Source organism: Chaetura pelagica, unplaced genomic scaffold (genome assembly GCF_000747805.2).
Source record: "Chaetura pelagica isolate M959 unplaced genomic scaffold, ChaPel_1.0 scaffold21, whole genome shotgun sequence".
Taxonomy (NCBI): domain Eukaryota; kingdom Metazoa; phylum Chordata; class Aves; order Apodiformes; family Apodidae; genus Chaetura; species Chaetura pelagica.
The window spans coordinates 519,221-531,585 of NW_009952251.1; the positions used below are offsets into that span (position 1 = coordinate 519,221).

A 12,365-nucleotide genomic window follows, 5' to 3' on the forward strand; every position below is an offset into this window, starting at 1 on the left:
GAGAGGGTGCACAGCAGCTACTATGGTATGTTGTTTCACATTATTAAGAATACTACAGTTCATATATCACAGATCTATAGAAATAGAAAATGCAAAATGGTTAAAGACTTTTGTTCTGATTTTAATGTTTGAGAATAAGACTGGGCTGACATACTGTTGCACACAGTGGTTGTAAGAAACTGAGATTTACAGTATTAAAAAATGTTGTGACCCCACCACCCCCTTCCAGTACTGTTAGTGTTTCAAGGCATTTACTCAGCTACTCCTTTACCATTTTAGGGTATTCCATTCCAGGAAATTCTCCAAATGCAGCATTGCAGAATACAAAGAATTTTTACTTCGTGGGGGAGGTGCCTGTCTTTTCAACAGGCCGACAAAGGTAATAAGTATCTTGGTAGTTAGCACTTCTGCTAAACATTGTAATGAACATGTAAAATTTCAGTAACACCCATCTGTTCTCAAATTTATTCTAATGTTTATGTGGGTGTTTGCTTGGAAGCCACTTGTAATTAGCTGACTGTTCATTCCCATAACATTTAAAAAATCTTAAGAGGATTGCAACTTGTTTTCCATCCAATTAATCATAATGAAACAATGACAAATACCACAGATTATTTTTCATAGCTAGATACATCCCCATTCAGCATAAATGCACTACTTATTAAGCTGGAAGTAGTGCAAAATAAATACAGAAGTGAGGTTGCAGTGCATGCTTCACATTCACTCAGTTCTTGGACTTTTTGCCTAAGGTTGTTAAAAAGAAAGCTAATTACCACACTAGGAATTTTAAAAAAATAGCTTACTTCATATAGACAGTAGCAGTTTGTGGTTGTTTTCAAAGTTAACTTAATTTCAGATGCACATCTTGCAAGCTGTAATTTATAACTGTTTCCTTGTACCTTCTATTGCTTGTTTTCACCTAAAAAAATTATCATGCTAATAATTTTTTCTAAGGCAATATTAGCATGACATCCTTCTAAAGCTGAGTAGTATAAAAGTATTTTGTGCAGCTCTTTTTGCACAGTAAGATCATCCAAAATAGTAATATTCTATTTAATCATGGTGTCAAATTTCCTGTCCTAGTAGAATTTAATACCATGAGACTATCAGGCTATTTTGTTTACTTTGCTGTATCCTTTGGTAGACCAAAGGATCTGGTAGACCAATTAAGTAAAAGAATTGTGCTTGTTAGTGTTTTTTAATCTTCTCCCAGTGTACCAATCTTTGCTTAGAGAATAAGAATTCTTACAGAATAGAGCAAACAGAAAAAAACCCACAGCTTCATTTTTTTATGATTGCTGTCTAGCAAGGTAGTGTGAACAAATTGTCAAATTGACTGTATACAGAATAAAAATATGGTTTACTTCTGTGAAAATGCTCTCATAAGAATGGCTGAATTATCTTTGTGTCAGTGTTTCATAGCTATGAAGTTAAAGAACTTTTGGGAAAAAAAATAATACAGTGTTTTGATTCATATTATTTGGAGGTTGGCAAGTAAGGTAGAAAACAGTGTGTTTAATCTTTAGGTAAATAAAATGTAGTTGTATTGAGGAGTCACAAAATGTAAGTTTTAATTAAAACCTTTTAGTTATGCTCTGATATGTATATGAACATTTGATGGTTCCTGATTAATACCTTAGGAAATTCTGTTATTTTCTTGCATTTCTTTGGTTGGCCCCTTTTTGTTTTCTTATGAGCTAAAGGTCAGATAACCAGGTCTGTTTGATGGAGAACTGAATTTCAGGTTCATTATAAGAGATCTTGCTGTTTCCACTGAAGTGTAGTAGTAAGAGTGGCTTATAGAGGGGGGACAAAAACCCCAACAAATGAGTTTTCTGAAGCGTGACATTGCTAGTGAAGAAGAGCACATATGGGTATTGCTTCAGTGTAGTTCTGTTTATGGCACCCAAAACTAGAGGTGGTTTTGATTACCTGTGTAGTTTATGCAACTAAAGTAAAGCGTTTTCTTTTGGTTAGGCTTTAGTTTCTTTCCCCACACCTCCAAGTACTGAAGAAGAATTTTGTCCAAGTTTATGAATAATTTGTATTGTATTATATATATATATAAAAAATATATATATATTGCATTCATCATCTTGATGATCCTCAACAGCTGTACTGCCAGTAAGCTCATGCAGAAAGCATGTTTACTCATGTTTCACCCTAATCTAGCTGTAGATTTATCTGTTCTTTTTTGTTACTTTTTAACTTCTCATTTCAACCAGACTCCTGATACAGAATTTTAAAACAGAATTATTAAATTGAAATCAGAAAAGGTTTTTGCAAAATCATTTCTGTGACAGAACTGAAAAATATCTTAAATCACCTTTAATCAAATATATGAAACCAGTATAGAATCCGTATCACCATAAACTGTAAATTTTACCTGTATTGAATATATACCTAGGAGGAGCTGTTTTTCACTATCTATATGCGGTTGTATGATTCTGATAAGGCACATAGAACTTACTTTTGGCAGTGTTTGTTAATGTTTATTATTTTCATACACAAATGTGTTACACTGGAATAAAAAGTAGCAAATTACATAAGGAAGTATGGGTACCCGAGTAGCTCCCAGGGATTGGTTGAAGGCATTGTCAGAGAAACAGGAAATCCATAGAATCAGAACGAAGTTCAAATGTTCAAATTCCCTTGAATTATTTTATTGTCTCTGTTCATCATAATTTTTGAGATCAGCATTCTCCTAAGAGAGGGCCAGACATTCTGTGATTCCACTGTACATCTTGCATGTCTTAACAATTCTGACTACTAGTGCTTGGAAAACACACTGCTTTCCCCACGGCTGTAGCTCAGCATATGTGTTTTCTGAGAGCTCGTTTCCCTAGGATTGCAGAGGTGGCCCTGTGTGACAGAAAAATCACTTGATGCTGGTTTTATTCTTACTTTTTGGGGGGCTTTTTTGCTTTCAGCTTTTTGAAACCACTGAATGTGGAAATGGCTATGTAGAAGCAGGAGAAGAATGTGATTGCGGTTTCCGAATGGCAAGTAGAGTTATATATTACTCCACAACTCTTACAAAAGATATTATGATAAATTAATATGATTGGTAAGGGAAGGGGAAAGGCTATGGAAACTAATCTGTTTTGCCTATTGTTACAGAACAACTTAACAGACTATGTTAAAACATTTTTTCAAGTGAGACTGTGTGCAAAGACAGCAAGTGTCCTTAGAACAGTATTTGTGTCATACTAATGACAAGATGTAGCCATTTCCCAGCCATTTTTGTATTGCACTGTGGCAGTGCTTCCCCCCTTTTCCTGGATAATGTGCCTGGAGCAGTAGACTCCTTATCTGCATCGGAGATAGGTTCCTGTGTTAAGAAAGCATAAATAAACTTATGTTTTCTTCTCTTGTAGAAATATTCCAATAATGTAGCAAAAATCTGCCCTGTAGCTTCAATACCTAGTTCTAGTATTTAAATATAATTCGTTTTCTTAATTTTTATTCTGCATTGAATGCAATTTAACTAAGCAGTGTGCATTGGCACAGGCTGTTCCACACCTGTGAAGAGATTTCAGAAAGTGTTCAGAAAGTGTTAATCTCCTTGTTGCTATAGCATGTATGTCACTGTTTTCCCTTTACTTTAGCATTTGAGTGTTGTATAGGATTCTTCCAGCTGATAATTTCAAATAGTCAATGCTGAACTGAATCTTTTGTCTGCTGGTACATAATAGCTTTTTGGAAAGATTGTGAACAAAAAAAACTATTTAAAATAGAAAACTAAAAATGTGCTTAACCTTTTCTTCAGGAATGCTATGCAGATTGTTGTAAGAAGTGCTCTCTTTCTAATGGAGCTCATTGTAGTGATGGACCCTGCTGTAATACATCATGTCTTGTGAGTGTTGCTGCAGTGTATCGATTGTTCTTAATTCTCTATGGGACTCATGTGCAGCCTCTTACAGTTCAAAGTGTGATTTGTGTAGAATGAAAAGTTTATGTAGACTAAGACTGTTATTCCAGACAATAATGTGGTTACTGCCCCAAATAAAAAGTGAACAGATTGCATTGGATATGTATTCACGTAAAGATAGCTTTTCTTTGCTTTTATATATCAGAGATTAAAAATATATCTCAACTTTCAAAGTATTATATGCTTCTGTTTAGCCTTTAAAATATTAAGAAACTGAAATATTTTTCAACACTTTGAAATTACTCTTGAGATTGTGGTGTTCTGTTGTTAACCAAGTAAAAAAGACAAATATGTGTGAGCATAGTGTTTACAGGGAGTTAAAATGACAAGTTATTCCAAACAGGAGTCTTTAATTCTGCTTTTACATCATCTTAGTCCTGAACTATGTTATTCTTTTTCTAGTTTTTCCCACGAGGCTATGACTGTCGATACGCAGTGAATGAATGTGATATTGCAGAGTTCTGCACTGGAGATTCTGGCCAGGTATGAATGCAAAAGTTTTCTCTGCTTACACTTTGGATGTTAATATTCATTTTATACTAGTTTAGGAATTAAAAACAGATTGACAGTCTGCACTCATATATCTACAAACAACTGTAGGATTAAAAAAAACCCCTCCAACACAATTTTTAAACATGAGTTAACTATCCTAAGTGAAAAAAAACATTAATCTGTGGACTCAAAATATGACTCTTATACGTTTATTTGTTTTTTAAAACTTGTGGAGATTTGTGTATCTGTTTAGTATTTGTGCCAGATATCCTTCTTTGCCTGGACTATAGCAAAAGTACTAAAAATATACTGCAAATGTGAATGGATCCAAAGGTTATAATAGTAAGAATTTATTAAATAAGAGAGTTTCACATATAAATGTAGAAAATTCCAACTAATTCAATTTAGAATAATTTAATAATTTAGTTTGGTAAAGACCTTTAAGATTGTAGAGTCAGCTGTTAAGCTAACACTGCCAAGTCCACCACTGAACCATGTCCTTAAGCACCACCTCTACACAGCTTTTCAATATCTCTAGGGATGGTGGCTCCACCACTACTCTGGGCAGCCTGTTCAGTGCCTGACAACCCTTTCAGTGAAGAATTTTTTTGTTGTTGCAAATATGGCCTCTGTATTAGCTACCACATACCTGTTACTGAACTCTGGTGGGTTGTCTCTGCTGCTCTGTGCTCCTCAGGGGGAGGACTCTTCACGCTCTTGCCTTGCTCCACCATGGGGTCTCTCCCACAGGAAACAGCTCTCCACTAACTTCTTCAACACAAATCCTTCCCATGGGCTAGTGCTCTTCACAAACTGCTCCAGCATAGGTCCTTTCCATGGTGTGCAGTCCTTCAGAAACAGACTGCTCCATCATAGGTCCCCTGTGGGGTTGAAAGTCCAGCCAACAAACTTGCTTCAGCACAGAATTCCCACAGGGCCACAGCCTCCTTCGGGCATCTGCCTGCTCTGGCATGTGGGGACATGGTATTTTTCAGAACAGATGTTTTTGGCCTATCAATTTCATTGTCTCCATGGGCTGCAGGTGGATGGATATCCGCTCCACTGTGGAGCTCCATGAGCTGCAGCGGGACAGCCTTTCTCACCATCTCTGCTGCAGCATCTGGAGCACCTCCTCCCCTTCTTTCTTCACTGACCTTGGTGTCTGCAGAGTTGCTGCTCTCGTATCTCTCTGCCTGCAATTGTGCGGGTTTTTTTCCTTCCCCGTTCTTAAATACATTATCCCAGAGGCTCTGCCACCGTTGATGATGGGTTCAGCCTTGGTCAGAAGTGGCTCCTTGGAGCCAACTGGCATTGGCTCTGTTGGACATTAGGGAAGCTTCTAGCAGCTTTTCTCACAACAGTCACCCCTGTACCACCCCATCCCTGCCCCCCGCTCACTACCAAAACATTGCTATGCAATACATGAATACTATTATTTTGCTTTTTATTTTGCTTCACCTCTTGAATTTCTACTTGGGATATGCAGAAAGCTAGAATCTAACCTTGTATGTCATGGCTCAAGATACTATTTTTTTTCATTTGTGTTTAGAGCTATAAAGATTCCTGCACTAATTATCTTACCTCCTTTATACATTGTGCAGTTGTCTTTTAAAACTGGGAAAATTCCATATGTGATCCTTTGTGTTATTATGGTACACATGATTAAAACAATTTTTTTATTTTTCCAGTGTCCACCAAATCTTCATAAACAGGATGGGTATGCCTGTGATTCTAACCAGGTAGACAATGTTTTAAAATCCTTGCACATCAGCAAAAAGAAATCAAACAAATACAAGTATTCATTTTTTTTTTAAACCTGTTTTCTGTTTATCTTCATACATTGTGTCTTTTGGACATCAATGTAGCTTGTGCTTCATGCACTCAATGAACAGTAAAAAATTACAGTTTGAGTAAAATCTACTTGGTATCTTTACACTTTACATGTAGAGCTTTTATCTTTACAACTACATAAATAAGAAGAAGTTTAAAGCAGATGCTAGAACGTCATGAAGTGAAAGACAACAAAAGACTTTGTGGAAATGTACTCCATCTACCCAAATTCATGAAAAATACTATACATCCAAATGTGTGTGTTAAGAATCAAAAAGAGACATTTGTTGGGGAAAGGGAAGGAAATAATATTCAGTTCTCATTGCTAACATGTTTTGTTTTGTTTAGGGTCGTTGCTATAATGGTGAATGCAAGACAAGAGATAATCAGTGCAAATATATCTGGGGATCTAGTAAGTTGACTTAAACTACCTTAAATGTACTTTATTTCTAGTTTATTCCTGCCTTTGTTTTATATTTCTAGTATTTTTATTTTTTGCTCTTGCCACTGTAAGTTAAAGTTTTCTGCTCAGCAGAGTAGGCTGCAGTGAGAGGCTGTGGCTTGATTTCAAGCTGTGTGCCTGTTAGGGATTGACGGCAGTGAGATTGTTCTGACATGATGTAGTGGCAGGTGTAGATAGGGCAGCAAATGCTGGACTCTGATGCAATTATGTGCAAAAACATACAAAATATTAGCACATCTGAGTTTGGGAAAAAATGGGTTTGAGGATTTTTTTGTATTTTTCAGAACAGATGTGTTTGGCTTGTCAATTCCATTGTCTCGGTAGTGGTTCATGCTAAAGCTGCTCCACCTTGCCTCTCTTTGCTACAGCATCCTGCAGTGAGAAAAATGTGTACTAGTGTGAATTTAAATATCCATAGTACAAGTTTAAGCCCAGAAATGCTAACCAAATAGAAATGCAGTTGCAATGCATTTTGCTGGCAGCTGAGGGGATAAATGCTGTGTAAAGACTTTGAACAGAGCAGAACTATCAGGATGTCCTGTACTCTAGCACTTAATGTTTTCTTGTGCATTTTCATAGAATCATAACTGCCACTGTTGGCACTGCCTGTTTGAGGCAGAATTATTCCATGCCAGGGAAGATGGGAAGGGAGAGAGTTTTACCATTTATTGTTTTTTTGCACAATACAAAAGATGCTGTATAAATGTAAAATTGGATGGAGACATTTTCTTTGTCTTCTGATGTTGCCACCTGATATTGATAATATTAAAGGCAATAGATGTATTTGTTAACTTACTTTTGTATCTTACACACTTCAATTTTAAAATACTTGGTTTGTCTTGTGTACAAGTGATTTTACTGAAACTATGCTTATTTACCTTTAATATTTTATCTTTGTCTCTTATTGTTGTGCTTTTTCTTTTTTTAATTGATTTTTTGAAAAAAAAAAACAAATGGGCTTGTTAGTAAATAATTGTGGTTTTAAATCTATTGGTTCAGATTTCTACTCCTAAAAAGCAGTAAAAATTACACTGTGACTGTTAAACCTCATTTTCTCTCTGAACTCCTAAAAAAACCCAATATTGAGTTGATCAGAACATGCCCTCATGGTATATGTCAGATATTGAATTCATCTCCTGAAATACAGATCAGGAATAACTGCAGTGAAAACAACTAGATTAAATCTATGTTTTGAAGTGAAGAATATTAGACCATAGATAAATTCAAATACAGAAGGCAGTACAGACACTGTGGAGATTGCTTTTTAAAATGTTCAGGGTGAATTTGCAACATTGAGCATGATTTTAGAAAAGCCAACTGCAAGCATTGTTGTTCAATCTCTTGGGTTGCCACTGTAGTAACTGGAAAATACCACCTGTGCATATATACGCGGTGAGATTTGTTTTGTATTAAAAGCATACAGAGAACCACTGCAATAAATTCTGCAGGTTTTCAAAGTTCTCATTTTGCCAGTGGAAAGTACATTCCTTTTTCTTTCCTCCATCAACAGAGTCTTCAGGATCAGACAAATTTTGTTATGAAAAGCTTAATACAGAAGGCACAAAAAAAGGCAACTGTGGAAAGGATGGAGACAGATGGATTCAGTGCAGCAAACAGTAAGTTCAGCTTGGTAGAGATTATTTGTGGTTTAGATTAATACTGGTCTAATATTGTCTGCTTTTCCATGAGTGAATCCTCTTTCCATCACAAGATTTGCGTCTTGAAAAAGTTCCGTTCTGACAAACCCATGTGACTCAGCAATACACTTATAAAGAATTCCAGATTTTCAGAAGGACGTAGTGTGACTTAAATTCTTTTAGAGGAGCTGGGGGACAAGCCAGCAAAATTCACAAGATCATAATATAAAAACACTGGAAACTTGGTCAGGATATATTAGGCTGCAAACACACACACTTTTTTCGCTTTCTCTGGGACTGAAACCAGATTATGCTGTTTTGAGTTTGTTCCAACCTTTATTTTGACCGAAGAGATATTAGATATTTGGGTACCATAGAGAAAATGGCTGATTCATTTGCATGTGCTCACTAGATGGATATTTGATTAAATTTACTTTTCAAATTAATGAACATGAGTGGATAGACTTGAAATTCTTCTTGTTTTGTAATTTTTAAGTATGCATATAAAAATCTCAGTCTCAGAATGGTATTTACCTTCCTTAACCTTTGACTTAATGCTTTTCAAGTGACTTTTTTATTACGATTCGCTTTTCAGATAGGATCACAAAGAAAGGGTTTGCTTAATGGATTCTATTATATTTAGATGAGAAGTGTTGTGCTGACAGTGTATTTACTACCTCTTTTGTATTACAGAAGCTTTTCTTGGTCAGTAGATGCAGATATATGGTCTACTAAATGGCCTTTTAAAGTTTTTGCAATTTTAACAAATACAATTTTCAGCATTCATCCAGCTGCTTGTGTGACTCAGGACAATTAGAGTAGGAGGTGGAAGTTAAAGATTTAAATTCAATTAAAAATTCAAACTTCACATTAACATATGGCATCCAAGCTGCTAGGGAGAGAGAAATGTGATTTACCTGATATGACAAAACTTTGTATAGTTTGGCTCCTCTTAATTGTACTGTATTGTATTTAGAGCACAGAGAAGTTTTTGTATGGGAACATCCACTGCATTAGAATGAACAATTACTTGTTCCTACCTCTTTCTACCTCTACCTCACTGAATGTGATCAGCAGCATTATTGCCAGTGTTTCTTTTTTCTAAATTTACTTCATATTATTCCAGTAACTTCTTGATTTCTGTTTTCATTTTACAGTGATGTTTTCTGTGGTTTTTTGCTCTGTACTAATCTTACTAAAGTTCCACGAGTTGGTCAAGTTCAAGGAGAAATCATCCCAAATTCTTTTTATCATCAAGGACGAATAGTGGACTGCAGGTAAAAGATAGTGCAGTGTTCCAACATGATTTTGCGCTGTCAAAACTAGCTGAATTGATATAAACATAAATGTAAAATTTTATTCTTTTTAGTAATTAATATCTTACAGCAGAAGAATTATTTTGAGTGGCATTTCTTTTGATAAAAAAGTAACCCCCTAATATTTCACATTGAAAGGGGGCAAAATATGGATTATCCTCCTGATTACTCTATCTGATCTCTCCAGTAGCACAGTCAGTTTAATGCTCAGAATTACACTTTTCTGCAGGCAAAAAAAGAGACCCATAATTAAGCATAATTTTATTGAGTATTATATCCTCAGAGAAATAACTGTAGGGAAGTGAAGGCTGAAAAGGAGGATACTGAAGAGTTGTGGCAGGCTAAGATGTTAAGCTATATTCAGTAAAAAGGCACATAAGTGGATTTTAGACTAGTATGCAAAATACTGGATTTGTAGTTTAAAGACATTGGCAACATTACTGTCATGCTAAGAATATTCTCTTACATAGTTGGGCCCTGAGTGAACAAAGATTCTTAACTCTTTTATTATTCCACTGTTATTTTCTTTTAAATGTCATCAGATGGGAAGTTAGGTTTTTTGAACATTTTTGTACCAAAAGTATTTCACAGCATTTGAGGGGAAAAAGGAAAAAAGCACGGCTCATCAAAGACTATTAAAAAACATTCAAAGCCTAAGGTGCCCTTTTTGAGTATTTGAATCATTATCTGGACTCATTTTTAGTCTGACAACTGGAACACCTTGCCAAATGCTGTGGACAGACAGAAAAATGTTATAGTTTTGTACAAGCTGTGTCTGTATGCTTGAATGAGGTGAAAGTTAGGAGGCTTCTAGTATCTCACTGACATATTTAATATTTTTAACAAGGCTCCAGTCGTAATACTAATGGTAATTTAAAACTTATTTCTCCTAGTGGTGCTCATGTTCTTCTAGATGATGATACAGATTTAGGTTATGTGGAGGATGGAGCCCCGTGTGGACCTCACATGATGTGTCTGGACAAAAAGTGCCTGCCAATTCAGTCCTTGAACATAAGCAGCTGCCCCATTGGTTCTAATGGAAAAGTCTGTTCTGGTCACGGGGTGAGTCTGTTCTGGGAGTTGGCAGCAAAGCTGCTCCATCTCTCTGCTGAATCTGATGTTCGTGCACCCTGTGGTGTTCTTTACCTGAAAGTGTTCCTAACACCTGTTGATCTGAACATTAGATTCAGGGAAAGACTGTCATTCTGTGATGCACAGATAAAATTGTAGAAAGCAAAGTTGTCAAATTAGCTCTGCAGTTCTATTCAAAATGTTTTCATTACCAGGAAGAAAAAGCCTTGACATCAGCCACTGTAAAGACTTTTGTAATGTACTACCCATATTTTAAGCTCCTTGCCATCTTCAGTTAAAGTTTTCCTGCATACTAGCACCTTTATACAGTTGGTCTTGTGTTAATGGATTTATAACTCATCGCTTAAATTATTACAATTCTAAACTGGTGGAACTCGACAGAGATTATATATTCTTCTTGAACAGATGCAAGGTGTATAATTTTATATTGAGGCACATCATATTCTGTTATTCTACCCCTAAGTCCATTTGTCTAAGACATTAGGAAAGTTTTGATGAACAGATTCACTGCTCCACGTCTTAACTGTAATACTGATCAACTCCTTCTGCTGTGGAATTCAGTGGACAGATACTTGCCTTAAGGTCTAGACTTTATCCAAGAAGTCTGGGGTTTTTCTTCTTTTTATGTATAATTGAAGATGTATTTGAGTGCTTCAAAGAAAAGGTCTAGGTTCAAAATCAAGAAGAAAAATTTAAATATTGGAAAGTAAAGGATGTAGGAGATTTAGAAATCATCTTGGTACTTTTGGAGAGTGGAATGAGTGGTGACAGAACTATGTTACCTTTTTTGTTTTGCTTTGGATTATTCCAACTCAATTTAAAAAAAATACTTCAGTTGATCAAACCTGCCATAAGACTTATTTGTCTTCAGCTTCCTAGATAAGATTCTTCAGTGAATACTTTAAGAAGCAGAGTGAGATAAAAGTTACACCTTAGAAATTCGCATGTACTACTTATTTGCAATCCTTAGGGTTTAGGTTATTTTCTGCTTTTATTGACTGTTCCAGTGTTGTAATGAGCTGCTGCCTAATGACTGACTTCACTTCTCATCCCATAATCATTCCTCATGCCATGCTTTTTCCTTAGTATCCCCTCCTAGCAACACATTCCGTGTTCGTATTCATTTGGAAAGTTTAATAGCTATTAACTCTCATTATTGATTTGATGTTTTAGGTTTTGCCAATTGGATAGATCTTCGTGTATCAGATAAATGTACTAAAAATGTTAGTGAGTCCTAAGTACTTCTTAGAGGTCATTCAACTAAATGTAGACTTAGGAAGAACTTTTTCCTCTTTGTAGAAAATAAGCAAGCAATCCTCATTTCTGCTTAGAAAAAAACCCTGACAAAATCCATAAAAAAACGTAATATTTTTTCTACATGGGAACAAGCTGTAAATGAGAGATTGTAAAGCATAACCATGTCTTGAACCTTTAAGCGCATTCTTGTATTCCTTCTTGATATACAGGCTCAAAGTCTAGATTGTTGATTAGTGAAGATCTGACTAGTCTAGAAAAGGGTTTTTTTGGATGAGAATTTCTGTTGTTTTTTACATCCTAAGCAGGTGTTTAGTGCAAGTGATGATGGAACCACTGGGAACATTCCT

General features: G+C 35.7%; 1 protein-coding gene across 1 annotated transcript in view; it reads left to right on the forward strand.

Moving 5' to 3' along the window:
• ADAM23 (ADAM metallopeptidase domain 23) overlaps positions 1 to 12,365 on the forward strand; it is a 95,287-nt gene that overhangs the window by 76,533 nt on the left and 6,389 nt on the right. The window contains exons 20-28 of the mRNA XM_010007375.1: positions 280 to 379; positions 2,931 to 3,002; positions 3,770 to 3,856; positions 4,334 to 4,414; positions 6,112 to 6,162; positions 6,602 to 6,665; positions 8,227 to 8,332; positions 9,511 to 9,630; positions 10,563 to 10,731. Of these exons, the coding sequence (XP_010005677.1) occupies positions 280 to 379; positions 2,931 to 3,002; positions 3,770 to 3,856; positions 4,334 to 4,414; positions 6,112 to 6,162; positions 6,602 to 6,665; positions 8,227 to 8,332; positions 9,511 to 9,630; positions 10,563 to 10,731 (850 nt within the window). The remainder of the gene's footprint in view (positions 1 to 279; positions 380 to 2,930; positions 3,003 to 3,769; positions 3,857 to 4,333; positions 4,415 to 6,111; positions 6,163 to 6,601; positions 6,666 to 8,226; positions 8,333 to 9,510; positions 9,631 to 10,562; positions 10,732 to 12,365) is intronic.